The sequence below is a fragment of the Coturnix japonica genome, chromosome 11, assembly GCF_054131305.1.
Source record: "Coturnix japonica strain WE chromosome 11, WE-NBRP24, whole genome shotgun sequence".
Classification (NCBI taxonomy): Eukaryota; Metazoa; Chordata; class Aves; order Galliformes; family Phasianidae; genus Coturnix; species Coturnix japonica.
In genome coordinates, this window is record NC_140673.1 from 8,801,517 (window position 1) to 8,826,467 (window position 24,951).

General features: G+C 39.4%; 1 protein-coding gene across 7 annotated transcripts in view; it reads right to left on the reverse strand.

The window, feature by feature from the left end:
- The window catches only part of CAMSAP2 (calmodulin regulated spectrin associated protein family member 2), a 63,814-nt gene that overhangs the window by 38,127 nt on the left and 736 nt on the right, over positions 1–24,951 (reverse strand). For 5 of the 7 annotated variants that reach the window (XM_015869458.3, XM_015869456.3, XM_015869460.3 and 2 more), the window contains exon 2: positions 15,390–15,649. The exons of the other annotated variants lie outside the window; for them this stretch is intronic. In XM_015869458.3, coding sequence (XP_015724944.2) covers positions 15,390–15,649 — 260 coding nt within the window. The remainder of the gene's footprint in view (positions 1–15,389; positions 15,650–24,951) is intronic. 7 annotated transcript variants of the gene reach the window in all.

Consider the following 24,951-nt stretch of genomic DNA (forward strand, 5'->3'; position numbering starts at 1 on the left):
AGTTGGGAAAAGGGGAAACAGGACTGGCTCTGGTTGTAAACCAAGTAGGCCGTATACAAATTAGTAGTTCCTCCTTCCTGACTCACTCATACCTGCATAGTAATGACACTGAAGGCAGTCATTTAACTTCTCTGGCAACTCAGCAAAACACCTCCAGAGGTGGTTGTCCACTGGGAGTACCCAGAGCCTGTTCACCTCAGAACATCTGCTTCAGGAATATAGCCTCAGGAACACTGGAGAACTACCACATCAGCATGGGGATGCAGGAGCAGCTGGGTGCTACACAACATGGGGTGAAGAGTTCACATTTGGGTGGCGTGCTACAAGTACGTAAGCCAAAAAGGGACAGAGAGAAAAGGCTGAGGTCCCAGGATCAATTTAGATGTATGGCTAGTGTACCACCTCATCGCAATGTCAATCGAGGACTGTCTTCCACCGTGCTTGACTCACACAGCACAGTGTGAGGTGCTACGTTTCACTGATAAGGCCACCCACAGCTATCACGGAGTTTCAAAGCAGTTTTGAAACCTTGCAACACAGACCTCTAATTAATTTGTTTTCCAGTGAACTGTTGCTAGCAACTTTTTGAATGACAGTTCTTGGCACTCAGGTAACTGATGTAACATGCTTTCTGATCTGTAGCATTTTGTTTTGCCTTTCCTTAATATTAAACTAGTTTGTTACTCTCACACTACCTCCCAAAAGTTTAAGCGCAGCCTGAATATCCAACACCCATCTGTTCTAAGTCACACACTTATATTATAACTAATGTATTAAGATCAGCAGCCTAAAGTAAAACATAGGGTGAAACTTCATGTAATTCTCAGCACTTAACCTCTTTTCCTACTGCCCTGTGGTCTTGGGTTCTGACAAATGAAGATCTAATAACAAGCATGCAGGGTACAGAAGGACTTAGTTCTTCTCGTTCAGCAAGAGAACACAAATCTGAATTCTCAATATCATTATTTGTTTAAGTTGGTGTTGTTTGTTTTCTTTTATTTATTTTAAAGTAAATACACAACACTCGCTTTGCTACAAAAGGAGAGGTGAAATTAGCTTTGGCGCCTTCATTTCTCAAGCCAAGAAAAAGACTCAATAGGGCCAAAATCATCAGTGGAATTAAAATCCAGTATTGTTGCTAAAAACAAACAACACACTTGCAAGTCACCCAAAGAACAAACTCTACAACCTGCCAGACTGCTGACTTCTATAGTATAAACCAACTCCTTTAATGCAAGCATAAGTAATGCACTCTCCGATCCAGCATAATTCAGCTTATCATAAAAGTCCTACGGTTCTCATGACAATATTCGAAGTTACACGAAGTAAGAAAACAAACAGGATGCTCTTTCAAAAGGGGGAACCAAGCTCCAGTCTGTTTGCAGAGACCAATGTAACATCCCTACATTTCTGGCTGAAAAGTATTTCTAATTTCCGATCTGTTTGTTTTTTTTTTTACTTATACCCTTACATGCAATTTTCTCACGTTTCATTCACTAACATCACTGCGATACGGCTTCATCTGCACAGTTCTGGGACTACACTCTTGCAAGGAGAGATTTTAACTTCTACTCAGTTTCCTCAGGAAACAATGCCTCCCAGCTGCAAGTCCTGTGTGCAACTCTTGCCAAAATACAATACTGGAAAATAAAAAACTTCAGTTACTCAGTGAGGCTTTTAGGAATTACTGCCAGTTATAAAGAAGGAATTGCAGATGTTTTATGCTTTTGAAAAACACTCATCTTCATTTTTGAGGTGACCATCCTTATTGGTTTAAATGTACATTTTCGCTGTTTATTGGGGATACGCACGTGCATCTTTAAGCACCTTACACAAAAGAAAGAAAAGACCATGTTGTGGTTACTGCCTTTGAAATGTACGCATTCAAAAGCTTGGGAGAAATTCACTTCTTCGTGTCATACCACTGTATTTGTAGAAAGCTGCTGCTTGAGAATCTAAGAACTTATTTCTTAGCTTATCTTCCCTTGTTGAAGGAAAATACTCATTAAATCAAAACATTATGTCTTGTTGCGCCAGCGTGCTGCCTTTAAGAAGGGAAAATGTTAGATTTGATTTTTATATGGAAACACAATGGAATCTTCCTCAATTTCATATGAACAGGTCCCGCATAATTTCCTCAGAGTTTCTTTATTAAAACATACAGGCAGAGAAACAAGGTCATCACACCCATTACTGTAATGGTAATTACAATAAGAATAGCAATCATTTGTCCTCTTCCTCAAAGGACTGTAGAAATACCACGTTCATAGTCCATAACACATAACAATAAAACATGAGAGAGAAATGCCCTTGTCTAAGACCTTCTTTTAAAATAACAGCAAAGGTTAAAAGAAATTCCCGTCTCCTACTTAAATTAATTCTATCAGCAGCATTAAAGAAATTAAAACAGACACACAAAATCACACTGATGACAAGAAACCTGCTTCCCCACGGCTGTTACTGTAGTAAACACTTGCAGGTGACAAGCTGCTGACTAATAGCATTACTAAATGAGACAGCTGACCAACATTTTTTCATCCAGTGATTAAGGGGTTGTGACAGGCCAGCTCTAATAGTGGCTGCTAAGCAAGGAAATGGTGCACAGTTAAAGCATAAGTGGGAAAGGTGTACACGGCTTTTTAGATACATGTATTCAAAAGCCTTTCCACCTATTAGGTTAATCCAGACTTTAAACTCGCCAGCTTTATAAAGATTGGTCTTGGATATCCTCAAACAGCCCATGGACATATGCTTCTGTTGCCAAGCATCTCTCCACTTCAGAAACAACAGGGAATTTCAGCTGCGTATTAGCAAGGTGATTGGATGTCTCTCTGCTTTGCACAAAGATAGGTAGTTCTTCATTGAAGTAACTAAAGCTTTTCTTTTTAGATGCTATTTTAGCAAAGGCATGAAAAAATTATTAATAGAAAACCCACCTCAGGAAATCTATTTTCTCTCTGGTGAGGCTTTTTAAAACTGAAAAGGATAATTAGTTTGCGACTCCCACACCAAACTCTAAAATGCTTCTTTCACCAAAGAAAAGGAGTCCAGAAGTCCACTACAAACCATTCAGTGTTGCTCAAGATTTCCTGCACATGGACCTGCTATTCTCACCCTCATCTGTTACTGCTTGACTTACAACGTTGCATGCAGTACAACAAGACGAGGTCCTGAACACATTTTACTGCCTAATTTGTAGAGAAAACCCAATTCCTCCTTCTGTAGATCTGTATTTTCAAGTGAAATTGAATAAAAAAACATCACAAAAAACTCTTCTCTCTCTCCCTCTGCCACATATAGAGCACAGCAATCCAACACTTTCCAAAGAAAGGCTCCCCCTGAGCTGCACACCACAGAGTTCATGTTCACCTTGTCCGTTCTCCAAGTTTTCAGATTTTATCACTGATTTCCATGCAGACTTAAGTTGGATTGATACCAGTTTGCTATTATACTATCAGTTTAATACATGACTAGAAAAACATTAAAGAAACAAAAAACACCTGCTAAACCATGTACTTTCCTTTAACATAGTACAATTTCCTCTTCTAATCACAAACCATTATTTTGTTCCAGAAGCTTCGACACTACAGCAAGCGATAGCAGTATGCCCAGTAACCTGCAGACTTGCATCATGTTCCTTTAAACTGGAAAGCACCATCTATGCAAATATCACTGTAGGAAGGACAGAGAAGGAGAGGTGGGAGTTGCACTGTAGGAGAAGATTGTTTATCATTCTTTTGGAAAATATATTTCTGGTAACGTGCATTATCACAACATGCCTACACACAGATCTGGACGTCTCTCCTTTACTGGGGCTGGCACACACGGACAAGATCTTTTGGATAACATAACAGAAGAACTTCTAACAAACACCTCCAAGCACTCAACTCGAGTTATCTTCTGGTAACAATAAAGAGGAAAAAGAAGTCAAGCTGCTCTATGACAACAGAGCTTTGTGGATGGACACTCTGCTTAGCAGTAACTTCACCTGCCCTCCCATCCAGCCCTCATTCCAAGTCCACTGGAAAATGCAGACCCCATCTTGAGCCATCTAACATCTCCCATTTTTCCTCAAGCCTGAATCCTTCTGGTCTTTTTTTGTGCTGTTCTCAATACACACAGGCTGACCAGGAATTCAGTTACTTGGCCAGCATTTCAGTCCTTCCTTTGGCAAATGAATAAATTTGATTCTTTTTCCTCCAGTCTAACAGCTATCTTCAATACACTTGTAAAAACTTGTACAAGAAAGAATTTGTAAAATAACACTGGGAGAACGGCATTTTTCCAGATCAAATAACTTGCAGAGAACATCTAGAAAACTGCAGTTTGGATAGGACAAAAAAGGACAACACAATCAGACAAATAGTAGCAATAAATTTTCATATACTAGGAAATCAGTCTCGCATGATTTAAACTTCAATTTATTCATGAAGATGCTGGCTAAGATAATCATTGTCTAATAACAATTATGAACCAAGACCTTCATACAGAAAAATGGATTTAATTGGAATGAGAAACAGGCAATTTGTACCCCAAAGCATGTAATAGCAGCAGCAGTCTTCTGTGCTGCTGTTTTACCTTTCAGCCTTAAAAAGATGGTTGGTTGCTGATAGTGTTGATGATTGAGGAGATGATTAATTCAAGCGAGATCAGTTCAAACAATGGCCTGATTAACAAGACCTCTAGCTGAGCCATCCTGGAAGAGATTCAGTATTTCAAAACAAAACCAACTGCATTTGCAAAAGAGACCACCAGTAATTAAACATAGCATCACAGAATTACTCAGGTTAGAAAAGACCTTGAAGATCATCAAGTCCAGCTGTAGCCTATCCATAGTACTCTAACAACCCTCTGCTAAATCATATCCCCGAGCATCACATCCAAACGGCTCTTAAACACATCCAGGGATGGCGATTCAACCACCTCCCTGGGGAGCCTATTCCAGTACTTCCAGGTCTACACAGGTAGCCCTCCTTAACTACATTCAATGTTAAGCTGGTGAAGATTATACTAGTAACAAGATTTTATAGATTAATTCTGTTAAGACAAAAGAATTGACAAGAGATACGCACATTTAAATTAAGATGTTAAAGCATAGTCACCAATCTGTCTCAGAAGAGTAACCTGATTTTCATATTAAGTGTTTTATGGACAAGAAAGTTTATTTATCAATTCACAGACACTACTCATGACTCCTTGATGAAGTTCAAGAACATAAAGCAATACCTAAGGTAGCTCATTTAACAGAAGCACATAGTATCACATAGTATCACTCATTTTAGTTCAATAGAGTATGTATTTATTCCTTTCATTTCTATCAGCTGTTCAGTACTCGATTTCCCACAACTCATCTGTTGCACACGCTACTGCTTTGCTTCCAGAGTCACTAAGGGCAATCTCAAGTTGCTTGCACTGTCAGTTATAGTTATTTCAACTGGGTAAAATGTGCAGCATCAATATGTGATTAATTGCCACAATGTGTGGACCCAGAATGTCATTTTCTCCTAATAATTTCATGGGAGCAGGGATGTAAATAATGCCATGTGAAAGACAGCGTACGTATCTGAACTGTAGTCTATCTTCTGCTAAGACTAGTAGTCTCTTGCACATTTTTGTCTCTTCTGAAGAGTGTATTAATTATTAAGAGCCTTTGGACTATCTGAAAGTCTGCCAATTTCATGGATAAGCTACATCTTGAGTACAGAGACTAGAGTAAATAACCTAACAAAAAAGCATTGTACAACAAAAACAAATCACAAAACAATTTAAGAGGATCTTTCTGCACATATTTTGCCATTCTTTAAGCAACAGCAGAAACACTGGGGATGTACTGAGATAACAGAAACAAAAACAACGGAACAATGTTTTTTAGAAAGTCAGCAGACAAAGCAGAAAATTATGAAGGCACATATCCTTCAGATTCCATGCAGAATCATTTCAAGGTCAAAAAGTAGCTTGATTTACTAAAATAAGATAACACTGATTCAAAATAAATGGAAGGAACTTCAAAACTTCTGAAAACTCAGCCATAAACGTAACTGAAAAATGTAGGGCATCTGATGATACTAATACATTCTGATTAAATACAATTCTTAATGTTAGATGCACGACATAATTTTATAATCTGATCAGCTAAAATGACAATTCAACTCTATATTCTAAATCATGTATGAAGACGTGCACCTTGAAAGAAACACCACAGGGTTGAGTCATCTCACCATTCCAAACCATTTAGTTTTCTCAACAATCCGAAATAAAGTCTCTTCAGCGATCAGATCCGAAGGGAATGAAAAATCTGTGGGAAAGGTAACTGAGTAACAGGACAGATCTAAGCAGTAAAGCAAGCAGGGCAGGAAGAGCTCAGAAGAGAATCACATAATCACAGTGAAATGGAAGACTCTGCTTTAGTTCAATAGAAAACAAAAAGGCAAGCTATATTTATGATCAAGTTGCTTCTTTAATAGAAGCTTAAAGTTGCTTGAGAAAAAGAACCTAAAGTAATTGACACTACAGCCATATGTATGATAAGAGCTTAATTGTGTTTAAGTCATTAAGGCATCAGATCTTGTTAGAACAAGCAAGGCTTAATCACCGATCTCCCTCCCTTAGAACCAGTACAGGCCAATAACACCAAGCCACGTGTAGCCTGCAACAGAAGTTCTCAGTCTCCGGATGTTCTGGGAAAAATCAGACAAATTCCCCCTCCACGCCCAGAGGCATATGGAAATATTTACTCTTTTTTCCAAAATACATAACACTGCACCGTTTTCTAGTGTATGCATGTCCTGACTTAAAATACTATTTATGGTTCCAACTAATGGCAACAATCGAAAGCAAACAAAAAACCTACGAGAGTACACCTGAGGATACTTTAACACCTTAGAAAACAGCAGAATTAGTTAATTATATGATAACGATTTATGCTTATCATGGTAGGACTGATAACAAGTTCAGTAACTGAACTGTGCAGGACTTTCAGCATCAGTGTTTTCCACTCCAGCTGTGCTTCCCTCTTCATCAGTTCCTCCACTCTCTTACGTTACTTTCCCATCACCGCACTGTATGCTGTTTTTATTTCTTCCTACTGCTGAAAACACAACTAAAAAAAGAAGAGTTTGAATACTCATTATTTGCAAGTATATACACATATTAGCTACATTTCACTTTAAGTAATTTAGCAGTACAGAAGTTTTGAAGCTTCCTGACAAAACAATATCCTGAGTTACGCTGGATTATAGCTTTTCTACTTTGCTGAGGGAGACTTTCTGTGGTAGGGTAGGGTTCTTCTGATTGAAGACTGAATTTTATACAGCAAAAAGTATATGGAAAAAGAAAGGCCTCCCAACTGCCCCCAGCCCCAGAGCTTAATTTCTAAATCAGAGGACACCAGGCCAACATCAGCAAAAAGTGCGATAGGAGGGTAAAATATCTATCAGTAAATCTCAGAACAGATGCTGCTGATAATATGGATTGCATTTGTTAGACAATCTGCTGCCATAGATTGGTTGCTGAAACGCCGCTATCCAGATTGTTTCATGTGATGTTGTAACCTTTAATAACAGACACCTCCATTCTGTATTTAAAAAAAACATATGCTTACCCAAAAAATGAGATTTTACATTCTATAGCTACGTGTCCTTCATCAGTATCCTAAATGTAAAATTAGTCTGACCCACCATTACATTTTTACCCATATCTACATGCTGACCCATATCTACATATTTGCTCTATTCATTTCATTTTTCATTTTTAAAAACTCAGTCATACCTCACATGCAACTTCTTTACCAAACCTGTCTAAACAATTTCAATGCACACTTTCATTGCATAAGATTAGGCCTCTTCATATATATATATATATATATATAGACTTGTATGCTTGAATGCACTGCTTTGTACTACATTTCATTCAACACAGGGAAACTGGAAGGAATAAAAAAGGAAAAGTTCCAGAAATTAGTTAAATGCTGCAGTGTATGCAAGAGCAAAGATTTTCATGTTATGATACAACAGTATAGAGCACAATGTCATCTCAGTAGGTGAGAGCAGACTACCAGGTTCCTGTCTGCAGACGACCAAATGCAGATCGGCAGCATTCTTTTGTTATACTGTACAGTGAGCCCCAAGTGTATTCCTGTATTCCTTCAGCATTCCCCATGGTTTTGTGCCCTCATCACGTGTCTGTGTACTACGCTGAGCTGGTAGCGAGGCTCTCCTGCTGTTTACATGACAGATCTGTACCTCCTGCTAAATGCTGCTCACTATTTCCCATAATAGGAAGAAAGGCTGCTCCTAACGAACCAACTGCATACTACAAACATGTAGGATCGTTAGCTTTCCACTATCCATCAGAAGGGTACTAGCAAAGTCTTCTCTTCACTCAATATAAACAAACTCGTGAAGAAAAGATCTCCTAGGTACCCTGCAAAACAATTCATAGATTCTTCTTGCAGAAGCAGCTTAAGTTACTACACAGCAAAAAAATTATATTTAACAGAGCAGGAAAACATTTGTTAACACTTATTTAATAAACCTTTCACATATTTTAAAAGAGACAAAGAAAGGTCATAGCAACAAACCAGCAAGCAAAAGCTGAAAAGCAGTACTTAAATAGCATCATTAAAATTATGCTCTCCCTGTTTTAAGTGTTTAACAAAACATTTCTTCCCAGATGAATCAGAATCCTTCCCAACCATTTTAGAAATCATTTCTCATGCACAATCTGGCATCCTTCAGAAGCGTATATTCCTCATAGTTTTCTCTCATTATCTGTCTTGCCTTTTATCTGTTTTCCCTTGCGAAGCTCTGGGATTTCTGTGTTTTTGTTGCTGCTGCCTCTCCTCCCCTTCTTTGTGTGACATAAACAGCAGAGTAAGAAGGAACGCGGAACAAGAATAAGACCAGAATATTTTTGGTTCAGGACTCAAGGGTGCTTTAGGCAGAAGAACACCAACTACTTTTTCAGCCATTGCAGCACTCAATTTCCTAATGAGCAAGGAAACAAAATAAAAACCTCTGAACAAAACAGAGCCCAAACGGATGCACTACTTGAATTCTTCATGAAAGGCAGAAGACTGTCAAGTATTACCTTCTCTCCAGGAATACTTCCCCTCTTTATTTCCTGTTATCATTTCAACTACAGCAGATTGGTTTTAGTATTACCACATATTAATTGAAACAAGATGTGCTGCAATTATCTCTCCTCAATTTAGTACAAGAGGAAAAAATATCACCACAGCTTCACATCAGAATGAGCATAAGGTACTCGGCTGCTATTTCTGAATGTTGACAGCTTCCTTCCTCTTGCAAAAACAAATTTGAAGACGATTCCTTCATAAAGCAGGAATCTCTCATTGATTTGATAACATACTTTCAGTGCAATATGTAAAACACACTCTATCCAGTAGTTCTGTTCAACCAAGATGAGTCCTACAAGCTGTTCTGAAGAGTAATTAGATTTTGTTATCTTACATGCAAGGATTTCTACTGATAGAGATCTTAACTATAAGATATATTGCTGGAACCACAAATGAGGCCAAAATCCTACACAGACTTCAATGTTGAGATTCAGGATGCAAGAAAGGGGAAAAAATAAGAAGTGAAAATTACAACTAAAGAAATATAGAAAGCTTTCTGCTTTCTTTCAGTGGGAAAGTTGAAAACATGAAAATAAGCAGGTTGCACTTCCACTCTCCCAACATTAGAGCTCCTGGAATGGGGCAGCAAACAACTCCTACCTTCCTACTTTGAAAGACAAAGCCAACCTGACGCCAAGACAACCTTGACACCAGGAGCTCAGCTGCCTTCTGTGTTAGTTGCCAACTTGGTGCACAAGTTGGGCAGGAGGCATGTCATGAACATCTTATTAATGTTGCAGAAGACATCGTGACCACTTCATTCTTCTGCAAACTTCTGATATTGATATCTATGTGATTCCTCAGAGTTAATTCCTACCAATGCCTACAGTCTCCCATAAGAAGTCTCTGATAAGTAATAGTCCTTTACAATAATTCTTCTTCCCAGCTACTCACAGGCCAGGATGCCAATAGATCTAAGTGCGCTTGAACTATGAAATTTTATTGCAGCTGCAGTTTCTTTCAACAATAGGTCAAAGGAATACAAGAGTGACTCAACCTGACTACAGCCCATACTAATTACCTGCAGCACTAAAAAATACATTAACAGTAAATAAACAGATATACAGTCCTTTCCAAAAAGGAACAGGCTTAAATTGAATACACTCTTCAGTCCCAGAAAATTAAGGAAATAAAACACTCCCCAGCAACGCACATTTACTGGTTTTGTGCACAGGAGGATCTACACAATTCTAGACAAGCACTCTATAGAAACAGCCCCCAAAATCACTGCTTCTGTTTCCATGAAACAGAAAAAGAACCCTAAGACAAATGATTCAAAAACAAGCAGCAGTGAGAGATGGCAGAACAAAATGCCCAGCCTATGAGTCAGCACAATTGCTTGGCATAAATGGGATACTAAGTTCTTAGCTAAGGTAAGAGCAGAATAAGCTTTATGAACAGTGTTGTAGATAACACCAAAGTGCCAACAAACCCTTTGTGCTTTAGGGCCTTGGTATCTAGGCCACCTTTGGGATGCTGACTTACCATGTGAAACAGATATACCATCTCCCTTTAATTGGTACTGTGCAAATACCTGACAAGACCAGCAAAAATGCTGGATCGCTCTTCTCAAGAAAATGAGAACCGTGAAAGGAACCTGTACAAAGAAACTGTCTGCAGAAGATGTCAAGCAAAAACATGGAACATCTCAGTTGTGTACTATCCCAGCCTAAAACCAGTTGACCCGATCTGTGCAGTGTTTTAGACTCCATAATGGCTAAACCTAAGAATATAAAGCAATTTTAAATTCAGGTTCTACTTCATCACTACATTTGCTTACTGTTTACTCTTCTGTGAAACACTCTCTTACACAAGATACTTCAGTATCACAAGTCAGTTAACATTAGTCTCCTTTGTTTTAACTTACTTATTATAATGTCTACTGGTTTAAGTTGAATAAGTGTCTGATCTTTTTTATGCACCCTCAACTAACAAGTAATTCACAGTCACACAGGAATGGAAACTTGTTACATCACGCCTAAAACCAGAAAACAAATTCTTCAAGGCAGAGCCATTTGCTATTCCTTTGCTCTGTCAAGTGTGTAGTACACTTCCTGTTGCCTTACAGAGCTGAAGGAATTCTGGAGCATGAAAATGCAGAGGCTGCAGCATGTAGCTACAAGCTAATTGGGTGAGCTGACGGAGTCCTTCATCAAGGATAAATATTCCTCTGATGAGTGGGACTGTCATTTCAACTAAATGCACTCAGTAAGAGATCAGAAATCTGGATTGCAGGATGAGTTAACTGCTTAGTTACTACTTAGTGCCTGTTGTCTTACCCACAGAAAGATGCAGATCTTCGCTTTGAGTTCCCCTCTCCTTCCACACACACTTCAGAAGTGATGACCAACTCAGCAGCAGACAACACAATACCTGAACTGGTCAAGGCCACAGGAATTGCCTCCACTCCCTGCTACTAAGAGAATTATTGCCAGACTTCACAAGAGACATTTTCAAGGAAGAAAGTAATCTGCAGCTGAATGGATAAACAATTTACACGATAGACTAGTACTTTTTATATTAAAAATCCATGTCCACATCCTCTTGACTTTTAAGAGGTAACAATTTTTAATCCTACCAGCTATTACGAACATATTGCTGGAGTTTCGCTAGAGACTTGGATGACAAACTTCAGATATACAGAGAATTTAAGTATTTTTTGATCAGTGAGAGTAATTTTCCCAAGTAATTACACACGGATGTCATTTGAAGATCACTGCCCAGCTGGCAGATGTTTTTTCTGCAGCATTATTTTCCCAAGTCAGAGTTCATGCTTACTCAGCACTATGCCTTTCATTGCTTAGTGCAGGGTTTCCCATTTGTTTTTAAATATTTTCTGCTACTGAAACCATTACACATGAAAAATAAATAAATACATTTTCCTGGAGATAGTATTTACATACACCACGTACCAGCAGCAGTCAGCCCTTAAATGAGATCTAAGAGAGATGCAGCCATTCCACTATTCATGCAGTGCCTGAGTCTAATGTAGCAGAGCCAGAACAACATGAATTTCCAACTGGAGTTCTGACATACCACTTGGTTCTTTTGCCCTGCTGCCAAGAATAAAGGTAACAGGAGGATCCTATCAAATACGACCTAACAAAAATAAACTCAGAATTAAATTTTGAAGGGCTTGCAAGACACTGAGAACAGAAATAGAAGTACCACTGAAGTGACATATCATGTTATCTAAAGACACAGTCTTCTAGGAACACTTTAAATTACAAATTTTTAAATCAGAACAAGCCTGAAATAAAACCTGACTTTCCACTGAACTGGAAAAACAAACCCAAGAAACAGAAATTAACCAGGCCCCACATAGACTTCCGTACCCCCACACAGGAGAGCGATTAAGAAAAGCCTTTGCTCCTGTTACTGTCTGTTCATTTCCTAGGTGGGCCTCTCCCAAATTTATTCCACCAGAAGAAACCAATGAATACATTTATAAATTATGCACGTGCACATCTGTGTTAGTATGTGCACGTATACAGACAATTACAAAAACTCGCAGCTTCTCAAATTAGATGCCAATGCAGACGAATCAGTAATGACTAAGAAACAAACTAGCACCCATCCTTACCTGAACACTTAAAGAATGAAATACATCCGCCTCATAGATTGTTTTTTAAGTCTTCAGTATGTTAGGCACATCCTAAAGGAAGGCGAGGTTATAGCTGTGTAAGCAATTGAGAAGGCCAAAATTTGACATGGCTGATTTAGGAAGTATCCTGGTTACATGTGAAGTAAACCACAAATTCATCACCGCAGCCATCGCCTCACTACAAACACGAAAAGTAAAGCAAACCATTCCATATTCCAACTTCTTTTCCTATTCTTCTAAGATAGCTCATCCCTTTTCAGCTCCAGAAATGCAATACATCTCTGCAGAAAACACTAACTGTCCCCTAACATACACCATCTTCTTCCCTTCCCTCCAGGGAAGACCAGCTAACTAAGACAAAGATTGCCATATATTTTTCTATTACATTGCATGGAATTAGTCTGAGCATGGTTTAACACAATCTGGCCTAAGAGAGGAGCGCATGAGTTAATTACACATACAAATCTTCTGTTCTACAAAACTAAAAACTCATTTTATGCTCTAAAACAGGATATGTAACTTACTATCTAAGACTTGGAGAAACTGTGACATATGGAACACTAAGGAAATGGTACCAGAAGATATCAAGGGGATTATTTTAAGAGCAGAAATAGCGCATCAGCCAGATTTGAAGTCCCCTGTCAGCTTTACAAACTGCATAGCAAGGAAAAAGGTTGATACTTCCCAATTAAGATATAGTTCTGCTGCTAGGAACATCCCTTGCTTAGGGACATCATTCTGTTACAACAAATTAAAACTCATTGGCTCAGAATAAATTGAGATTCCACTTTCCGTAACTACTTCTCTGCTAGTAACCATGTTAGACTTGGCTGTCCTCCTGCCCAAGACAGATGGGTTTCCGTTGTTCCCTATCACACAGGCTCTGCTCAGTTGCTTGTGAGCCAGCCTAACAGCATCAGTTCTCTCATCTGATTCAGTGCTCAGAGGGCTGGAGCCCTCCTGCTGTGAAGAGAGGCTGAGAGAGCTGGGGATTTTCATCCTGGAGAATAGAAGGCTCTGGGGAGACATAATTGTAGACCTTCACAATAAAGGGTGTCTATGGGAAAGCTGGAGACAGACTATCAGAGAAGAGATGGTAGACTTAGTTCAATCACAAGGAAAATATTATTTACTGTGTGGGTGTGAAGCACTGTTATAGGATGCCCGGAGAAGCTGTGGATGCCCCATTCCCAGAGGCATTCAAAACCAGGTTTGATGGGTCTTTGTGCAACCTGATCTAGAGAGAGGTGTCCTTGACGTGACAGGGTGTTAGAACTCAACCGTCTTTAAGTTCCCTTTCAACCCAGGCCATTCTATAGTTCTAGAATCTGTTGCCAGCACTGAGGTAGGGATGAGTGACCCAGGCAGGCAGAATAAATATCTATGGATATCAACAAGACTCATGCTTGAGTAACTGCTTGCTGGACTGCACGTAAACAACACAAGAAAAAGCCAGAAATATTCAACCACGCACTAGGCAAATAAGAGACTGCTATTGAAATCAATTTCAAGCAGCATAAATTACTGAATTAAACACTTGCAAACTAAACTAGAGAACAGTGATGTATCTCAACTCACAGCTCTGAGATGCCTCTTACAATTTCTCAAGAAACAGATAAAATAAGAGTCATCGACTCCTGATTGCAAGTCAGTAACCCTGCGACTTACCAACTAATAACAATTGACAAACTGAAAGGTTGTCTTTAGTCATATTCTGTCAAATGCTGGTTAGTCTTCTTACAACAAATAAACACATATTGCTATTGAGCTTACAATAAAAACATTGCTCTATTTTCACCCACCTTTACTCTAGCAAAAGCTACAGGTCAGATTTAAACAAAAAAGATGACGGTAAAAAGTAGACTGTTAAGTCTGAATTCAGCTAATGGATCACAGAAAACTTATACAAGTCCTTTCTCTATTAGACATTTTGATCCTTGTGCCCAATATACTTTAATCTGAAAATACCAGATTGTGGCACAAATACCTCTGAGTAAAGCAGGAACAGTAGTTCTATTGAAACGTTGAAAAAAGAAGTGAGTGATTTGAAATGAACAGACTTGAGTAATGTTCTGCGTTTGAATGGATGTTGCCATCTCAGCCTCAGCAGTCTCATACTGTTTACTATATTAAATAATACATTTAAATATTTTTAAATATCTCACTCTAAACATTGTTCTATCAGAGTGTCCTTTCATAGGCAATCTGAAGGAAAAGATTGGCATTGGTGGCCACAAGTAGCCACCATTTCTACAGCTTTTTTTTCCCTTCAGCTCCAATCAAAGAGCAAAATCCACTGCCTTAATAGATTAGTAATAGAATCATCCATCTGTTGAACCAGTGCTTTAATTAGCAAGTATAGGAAGCAAAGGCACATTATTAAGTCTTTACAAAAGGATATATTGCTGTCACATTAAAACAAGTAACATGGACTAAGTAGAATGATAGGTGTTGTCAAGTACTAGCACTGAAAAAAACCAAACACATGCATTCACAGCTATGAGGAGATGGAAACAAAAACAACCATAAGCCCCCTGTAATTAACAGCATTTGAGAAAAATAATTCAAGAAAGCTACGCAGGTTAAAAAGAAACAGAGATGCAGTTACTGGGAGCACACAATAAGAAACATCCAAAATTTAACACTCACCATCTGAATGGGTTTTTTGTGAAGATCTCGTTCAGTCACCAATTTTTCTTGGTCAGTGACATAAAGGCCTTTTTGTGCCAGAGCTTGTATAACAGCATCATGACCTAAAAGTGGTTTTGCAGCATCACTTTTCAGAATAAGGCTCCCAGCACGACAGTAGAGTTCTGCAGATAGCAGCAAGTTAACTACAGGTGGTTTAATGTGCTCCTGGTCATACTGGTCTGTGTAAAATGGCTCTCGCAGTTCTTCTGGAACATTTTCTACAAAGACCAAAAACAATAAAGTGCCGGTATTAGAAAACAGATACAAACAGCACTAAGATTTTTTTGTCTGTTTAAACATATGGATTCACAGTTAGGTCACAACAAATTTATTCAAGGGAAAGTGGAAGCCTTTACTCAGTCATCATGATGTACAACACCAGGGGGGGAAAAAAAGCATAGAAAGGTAACAGTTTAACTAGAAACAGAAACTTGAAGAAAAATCTGATTTTCACTCAAAGACTGCACAGCAGAAGGCCTATCTGTGACTTACAGCATCATTTAAGGTTTCATGTGAAGTAAACCATTAAGGTTTCCTGGCTTCTCCAAATACCTCTCTAATTCTGATCCTGATTCTCTTCAGCAAAGCACTGCATAGTTCAGATGTATAAAGGCAAAACAATTCCTACTTGAACACAAAACCTATTTCAATTACCATAATAAAATAGAAATAGAACTTGATGTTTTAGTGGAATTTATCAATACCAGAGACAAGAGGAGAAATCTCTGCTCAGCAGCCCTCTGGGTTTCATATTTGCTTGGGAGGTTTGTTTATTTCTTTGCCAAGCGCTACACATCACAGCATGATGACATTCAGCAGTTAAACATACAGAAGTGCATGTTTTAAGAGAATTTAAAGAATGAAATACAAGACTAAAATACTCTAGATTTCCTTTTCTGACATAGTGTTACTTGCCTCTTCATACTACTGAGTTTCCTCAAAACTGGGGCTTGGCTTGTTTCAAAATGAACCTGTTTAGTACCAGCTGCTTATACTGGGATATAAACTCCAAAAGTGGCAGTTCAAGATAATCTGTAATAGCTTTTCTAAACACTTTACACAATACAGTATAGAGGGAGTGTATCTCTTACTGTCTGTTGCAAATGTAAGTTATAAATTAATTCAAGATGGCATTAGATCAAATGAAATCATATCACCAGTGATAGGAAAACAATTTGGACTCAGTTTCAGATGCTATACATCCAGACATACGCTCTGCAAGATGTTCCCCTTTGTCCCCGTAACTATTTCATTCTCCTCTTTTCTATTTTTAATTAGTTAAGCCAAGGTTATTTACTATGCATGAAAAGAAAGAGCACGTGATTCTTGCCCTGAGCCCGAGTGGAGAAAAAGAATGTAGGAAAACAGTGATGCAACTCTGTTTCTGCTCGATCCCTGCTCCCTCAGCTGAGCCGGCTCAGCAGCTGCACCGATTTGAAACAGAGGGTGGAGTCAATGGCCCAACACGGGTGGAGCAGAAGAGAGGAAAAAACCCACAGAACATGCCAGCACGGGATAATGACAGATTATCTTCTTCCTCATACATATTCTATTACAACTCATATGCTTCCACTATGAGCTCTACATCAAGAGCTACCCCTTTCTGAGATGGAAGGTAGCTCAGGTTTGCATTACAGGACACACAGAAAGGAATATGAACGTGTACTTTCATAAACATCACAAAGAAAGTAAAAACTGCTTAGACACTGCTCCTTGTTAATTCAGTATCAGGGAGAAGAGAGGCACAGTGCACAAATTGCTTAAACCATACATCTCGATTTGACTATCGAGCTATTATCTCACAGAATGCAGAGGAAAATATGCTGCCAGCAAAACTAACTTGTCCCTTATAATGCAAGTCTAATGTCTAATAAGACTAACAGAAAAAACCCCAAAGACAAACATCAACACCCCCCATCGATACAGTAGACGTACCAACCAAATGGACCAATGGCATGCGATAGTATTTCTCTGCTATGCTGCTATCTTCTCTTGCCATTTCCCTGCCTCACTTACTGACTTTTTAGATGCTACAACCTCAAAATGCCACGAAAAGCAAAACACACAAACATTTCCAGAAAGCTTCCAGGCTTCCACATGGATGAATTTCAACCCTTGAGTTGCAGGGCTGTAAGACTCTAACAGTGAACAATTCAACAGTTACGAATCAAAACAGAAGTGTCCATCCAGCAGCTCTTAGTTATTCTTCAGGATCACGTTAACAAGTTAAAAACATCAGGGCTGCCCAGTTACAATACGGATCATTCTTGGAAGCCACGTGATGATGTAAAACCTCAGCAGAGAAATGGACATTTTCTACAGGTTGTTGATCTCCATAAACAGCACATTAAGAAAAAACTAGTTGTAAAACGCTTTGAGATTTAACAGATTTTTTCTGCCCAAGTACTGACTAATACCTTCAGCCACTTCCTACTGCAAACCCAGCAGATGAACTTATGCCAGATCTTAATGGTCTCCATTATGCCACAGTTTTCAGCAGAACAAAGGCATGCTTCAGCCATAAGGTAACAGAGCTGCTGTCACTCCAGCTCTACTTACTAACAAGGAGTGCAGCACCTCATTTGTCATATGGACACGGGGACTGGAACCTCCATGAAAGCCAAGTGTCTAAAGACTGGAAACTGGTCAGAAAAAAAAAAAAGCAGTTTCTATAATTTCATTTCAGATGAATCTTCATAACTTCTTTGGTAGGAAGGGGAGACATTTCAGTTTGTAACTCTGCTTCAGACAGGCATTCAAGGGCTCACCAAGGCCTCCACTCCTACATGTAAAGCGGGTTAGTAATTCATGGCTCAAACCGATGCTGCTGAAAATGAAGTCATAAATAACGAAATGTGATTTTTAATCAGGAAGTGGAAGAGAAAACGACGCCATTTGTACTAAACAGCAATTTTTACTTTTTCGTTTGTTGAACCTGTCTGCCACTCAGTTCCACTGCTCCTGGCTGCCTCCTGCCTGGGAACAAGTATCCAGAAGGTCATCCCGCAAAAGCTGTGTCAGACTGAACTTCAGGATCACAGTTCTTTTTGTCTGCTACAACTCAACTAAATGTGAGATTCTTGGATCTGTTGTGGCAGCACTTCAAGCAAACAGATCCTTCCCTCCTGTTTCTAGATGCCACAAAAGCAGTTCTGCACTTCCAGAGTGCACTTCGTGTAACTCCCATAAGGCAACTTGGTGATGAGCAAAAAATTAGTTCAAATGCAGAAGCTTTGGCATCCTCAGCCATGGCAAATGGACAGCTTAAGATGAGAAAAAGCCTCAATTCCTTACTTTGAACTATTAGATCAAATTGGAAAACAATGCATTAAGGTGCAACGTGGTCCTGCACAGTATTCGTTGCCTGACACTGTCCTGCACCACTACCTGGTACAAGCCACGTTCAGAAGTCTTGCGCAAACCAACTAAACCAAACAAAAGCCTGCAGGCAAGTCTTTCACATTAAGGAAGGGAAAGAGTTATTTTCTCTGTCATGATTACAGCTTAACAAATAGCTCAACAGAGGGTCTGATCCTGACATAGGAAAGAAACACTAATAAACAATTAGTCAAATACATTCTCCAGCAGCTGAGATCTTTAAGCCTTAAGATCTACATTTCAGGTGTAGGTAGTGTTATGTCAGCCTTATGTTTTTGTTATACTTTATATAGGTCTCAGTTTCTAGACAGATTTCTTATCTCACACACACAAAATGAAAAACAGCACAAAGTAAAAAAAGCAAAACCTTCCGATGCCATCCAGAGCTCAGTGCTTTTTCTGGAGCACTCAGAATCACATCAGAAAAGCTCTTCTGGGTCACACTCATTGTCAGCCTGACCCATATTCTGCCTTCAGCAGCACAACGGGAAATACCAAGCAGGGGGAAGGTTTAACAGCTACTTTACCAACACCTGCAGACCTATTCGTCCTCACAAACAAAAGAATAACTTAAAATAATCCCTGCCAATAAAGGGATCAACTTCTATTTGCATAAATGCCTTCAGAACTTATTTTCAGGATGGGGAAGATACGAGAAATAAAAAAGATGATAATGTAGTTATGATCCCATCTCACTCGTTTCACATTCACATTCACACAACCGCCAGCAACAGGATATAGTTCACATCTCCTACACAATAACTTCATTTCAGAAATAGGAGATAAAGACTTCTTGAACTTTAGCACCACATCCAATCACAAAGAAAACTTTTTGCCAGCCAAAACTATGTAGACATGAGGTGAAAAATCTACTTTGGCGTTTGTATTACAAATAGTCTTAATTTAAGAACAATTCTAACTGAGGGTAAGAAAAAGAAGAAAGAAAGCAGACAAAACTCCAGCAATACAACTCCTTAATATGAGAGAAAGGCATTTAAGTACTGCAGCAAAAGATTTATTTCTTACTGCCATTTGAATCAGTAATAACGTACTGCCCAAAGAAAGGGGAGGACTGAAGGGAGTGGTGGGAAGGGCAGAGCTGGCTACATTTCGCTTCTAAGTCTTGAGGAATTTTGACTCCCAGCCCCATTTTCCAAGATAGCGATCACCAAAACCACGTATTCAGAGCCTTGGGTTCACCAAAACAAACATTATGTGATTTACTTCAGGAATGCAAGTGGATCCTTTTATGCTCATCAAAACCTACCAGCTATCTGGATAAATGTGCTTATGTAACACTTCACACAGGGAAGCTGAGCAGTTCCCAGCTCACTTTACCTGCACAGATACATGGAAAGTGAGAACAAGAGCATCTTTAAGCATGGAGTTACTAAATCAACCCAGCAGGTGACTCTCACTGCAAGAATGCAGTTACAGGATAGCTGCAGTAGCAAAGGCAATGATGGCTGAGGAACACTAAAGTACAGGTAGAGCTTAATCTCATCATCTGGCTACCTGCTTCATGTTACCTTTTGCAGACAGGCTCTTCAGTTTTAATGACAACCAGGCTCAATGACAAGGAGTCACTGAAACCACTGATTACAAGCCACCTTACCTGATGTTTATCGTGTCGTAAAGAATCCTGACAACTGCTAACTTATTAATTTACCTTCCCATAGTTGTGTGTGTGCAGCTACCAATGACTCTGGCAAACCTGGTAAGCACAGAAGCTCATTTGATTGTATTTAACTTACAAAAAGTTACTTGTAAAGAGTCAGTCCGAGCTTTATGTCCATTAGACAAACAGGAATGACACGAGAAGCTTCAAGCAGACCAAATCAGTTCATTTGCAAATGAGCAAATGTAAAGAAATCAGGTCTGCTGGGGAAAAATGATGAGACGTCCTGGCCTGCACCGCTCCACATAACAGATGAGAGTATTTAGTTTCAACTTGCTTCTGTTAGATACACAATGTTCATTTCCTCCCTTCCTGGCTCTACTGGCAACATCTGCAAACAGCAGTAAGTAGCTGCATTTGAATTCTGAAAATATTAATCATCAGGACAAAGCTATTTTTAAGTTTCTTGGCTAACGTTTAATTGTAGATGATGCCAATTGTAACGAATCGCTTCAGACACCTAGAAGGGGTAAATGTCATGTTAAAAGGCACATGGATTCCTTTGTTTTCACTGCAGAAAACCCCCAAGACAAGCTTTAGGGCAAGCACTGGACTTGGGCAGTTTTTATTTGGCTTTAGTCCTGTAAAAAAGAAGGCCTGTTAAGCCAGAGAAATTCCTTACTGTGGCAGGATAATATGTTGTGTAAGTAGTAGAATAGCAACAGATTTAGCTTGACTCTAAAATTCTTCCCATAATATTCTCACAATTCTAAATGCCAGAGATAAGTCTCAACTTAGTAGCGAAAAACTGGCAGCGAGGCTGGAGGAAGAATCACATTTAACAAGTATCCACCAGAAGTTCTCTATGAAATGGAGAGAATGTACAGTTCAAGGTTCAAGAATCAGAATTCTCTGTCACACTGGCCAAGGATCTTGAGAACCAATTCCAAGCTGCAGAGGGCCTGAAAGCAATTTGGAAGACAGAATTATAGTTCAAGATGATTTTGACAAGTGGAAGAAGAAGTCTGAATATAGGATGTAGTTATATAAGTATAGCTGTAAAGCAGGAACCTACAACCACACAATTACAAGATGGGAACAACTGAGTAGGCAGTAGTTCTGCAGAGAAAAAGCTATGGAGCCTTAATGAATCACTGATTGAGTGAGTCAACAATTCTGGGCTGAGGTAAAAATGACAAACATCATATTCTAGTGAATAAATGAGATTGTTAAGGGTTGCAAAGATGAAGTCATTTTTCATGTCTCCCCTGTACTGCTGAGCGTAACGCAGAACCATTACATCAAGATCTAATTACAGAATTCATGCACAACAAGACCACAGAAAAGATGGAGGGAGGAAATTAAAAGTAAAAAAAAAAAGCCCAACTTTATAGACAAAAAAAAAAAAAAAAAAAAGAGCTGGAAAAGATCCACATGTTTTGTCTGAAGAGCAGAACCGAGAGCAGATACTGCTTTTATGACGTGAAAGGTATTGCACAAGGAAGGCAACCACTGCCATCACATCCCCTGGGAATATGACAAGGAAGAAACGTGTTTAAAGTGTGGCAAGAAACATTCATGCTCTTCTAACATCTAGAGATAAATAAGGATTCAAACCGACTGCCAGACATGCCACCAAATCTCTGTAATTACAGACTTCTCTAAAAAACCAACAGGATAAACAAACATCTGTCAGGAACGATATATATTTAGCTCAGCCTCTTTGGGACATTAGACAAATGAGAGCTTTTCCAGCTACATTTTCTGTGACTACAGTAGAATGAGAAGACAAAAACCTCACACTCCAAAACGACATCCACTTGTTATGTTAGATATAACAAGGATACTGAACGATACATCGTACTTGGAAGTCCAATCGCATAATGCCATCAACACAGCTGAACTATCCCTTCGGAAAGTGGTTTTTCTGAATTGAAGCGGTTCACTGCCAGCACTGGGAGTTAATGCTGAAAGTGAGTGCTCACAGAATTGATTGGTAAGGTCAGACATTCCCTCTCAGTCACTGCGAGCTGTGCCACCTACCCCTGGTTATCAGAAAATATGTCATTTGACCTGTCCTACCATTTCCTTCAAGAAAATACCAAGGCACAAAACCTCACGCTTCCTTAGCACATACATACAAGTGCTGAACTCAACTGTCACTCCTTAAAAAACAAACAACACCAAAACCAAAAAACCTCTTTGTCCAAACTATTCTTCATAGAATATGCCTTCAGGATGAGTGTTAGTACGCTCCTAAATTAGCAAGGCACTTTACAAGTGAGACAACTTACTCTGAGTGGCCTATGCTGTGAGCCAGACCGTTCTCACACCTCCTTGGAGAATAACAACAATACTCCATTAGAGCCAGTTACTGGATGTAGCAATCATCAAATACGACTAAGCCTCAAGGAATGGTACCCATCCCAAATATTTTCTTCCAGGACATTCCCTGCACACAGTCAAAAAGCATGGACAATTTTGCTGATATTACAGTACGCTTTTAAGAACACAAAGTACATCCCCTGGACCTAAAAGATGCACCCATTTGATATAACAAATCAAATCAAGATCACAACAACTCACCATTTTCTTTAACAATCATTTCTTTCAGAGAGGACAGAGGAAAAAAAAATCCTCCACCTCTGGCACACTCAAGGAATTCCAATATTTCAAGGATTAAAAAAAGAAATAAAATCTGGCACCCATTAGAACACTAAGGATCCATTAATTCCTTTGTATGAATGCATATAACAATAGCTCAGAGGAGACATGGCTGGGGTTGTGATCCACTCAAAACACCCAATCCCAACAAACTTCCTTCCTTCTTAGAAAAGGTGAAGGTCAGTTCTTCTGTTTTGCTCTAAGTATAAAGGAAGCATTTGTATTCCAAACGTGCAAGCCTTGTATACAGGCTTTCCCTGCTTCAGTCACAATCACTTCTTCACAGCCATTAGAGATAATATCAAATTCAAGACCAGTGAGATCGGAAATGCTACAATTGTGTTTGTTCACCTCTTCCTACTGAACATTATGGCACTATTTGAGGTCAGAAGGAGCTGCTACCTCCTCTAGTCACATTTCTCTGATGTCTGGACCAGCACAGAAACCAAGGCTAAGGAATGTGTTCTGGATCACCCTTCCCATACGCTGTTAACCGAGAAACACTCTGTAAGTTGCTTTACGCATGCGATAGAAACTCACCCCATATATACAGAGACTTTCAGCTGTGGGCCGAGCATTTGTCTAACTCCAGTAACAAAAGCCTTTCAGGGTTTCAGAACACCAGGTTATGTAATTGCCAAAGCGCTGTGCACCCGACCTGCCACAAGCAGAGCCGACAGAGCTGAGCTCACAGAACATGACGGCTCGAGACCCAGAACCAAGGACTTGTATGAACTTTCATGACTCCTATTTCAACTCTTACGTCTGCAGAGCTGACAAAGCCCTACATAAAAACATAATATGCTCATCCTGTTTTACAACAGAAAGCAAGCAATATTTATTGGCAATTACTAATATGAAAACAATACTTCGATTTCTTAGATAATAAATATGCAGTTTAGTTCAGTAATCAATAAACACAGTAGAACTGCACTAAGTTCAGCCACCCTGAAACTAGCAGCTTTATGCAAACCCCACAACAAACACCGCTATTTCCCAGAAGCACCATAAGGGCTCATCTTTAACCTTGCTGGAATACATTAAGCAATGCTCTGGCTTAAATGCAAAAGCTCGAAAGCCCCAGAAAAAAAAGAACCTTTTTCTGTCATTCCCTACAGAATAAGTTTAAAGATACTGACAACTAATGCTGAAGCCAACTTTTAAAGAAAATCCCTACTTTCAATCCAAAATCATTAAGCCATTCACATACTGCAGCTGGAAAAACAAACAAACAAACAAAACCAGCTTGGTAAATTTCCAAGATGTCTCCCTCAGAAGACCTCTGTAAGTCTGATTTTGCTCAATAAATACCAATTCAAGCATCGAATAATAGCTCTGGTATTCCTCATGGGCCAGGGTGGCAAAGCTGCACAGATGATGCCTCTCGGGGGCACGGCAATCGCTGCCATTTCTGCTTACGGACAGAAAGGATGAACCTGCCGTGCTCTGTAGGCCAACAACTGGCATTAAACGCTTTTCTCCCCAATCCTTCTTACTGCTTAACCACTCCAATGGCTACGGGCTGCTGTCACACGTCAGAACCACAGCACGCATCCACTCCCACTGCCAGCCCCTAACTCAGCTCTTAGAAAGACAAACACGGATTGCCGGTGGTGTTGTTTTGCCTTCTAGAAAAGCGTGACCCTAGGAGAGAAACAAAACACAATCTAGAGAGCTCAACTCCTAAAATAAGATTATATTACCTCTATAACGCAGAATAGCAACAACAACAAGACTCAAGGACAGATTAGCGTTACCAGACGAAGCCCACAGGTAACAAAGCACACCAGCACGGAGCGACGAGCAGCGCCGCAGCCCCGGGCAAACGCATCAAAGGAGGAGAAAAGAGCCACCACCTAC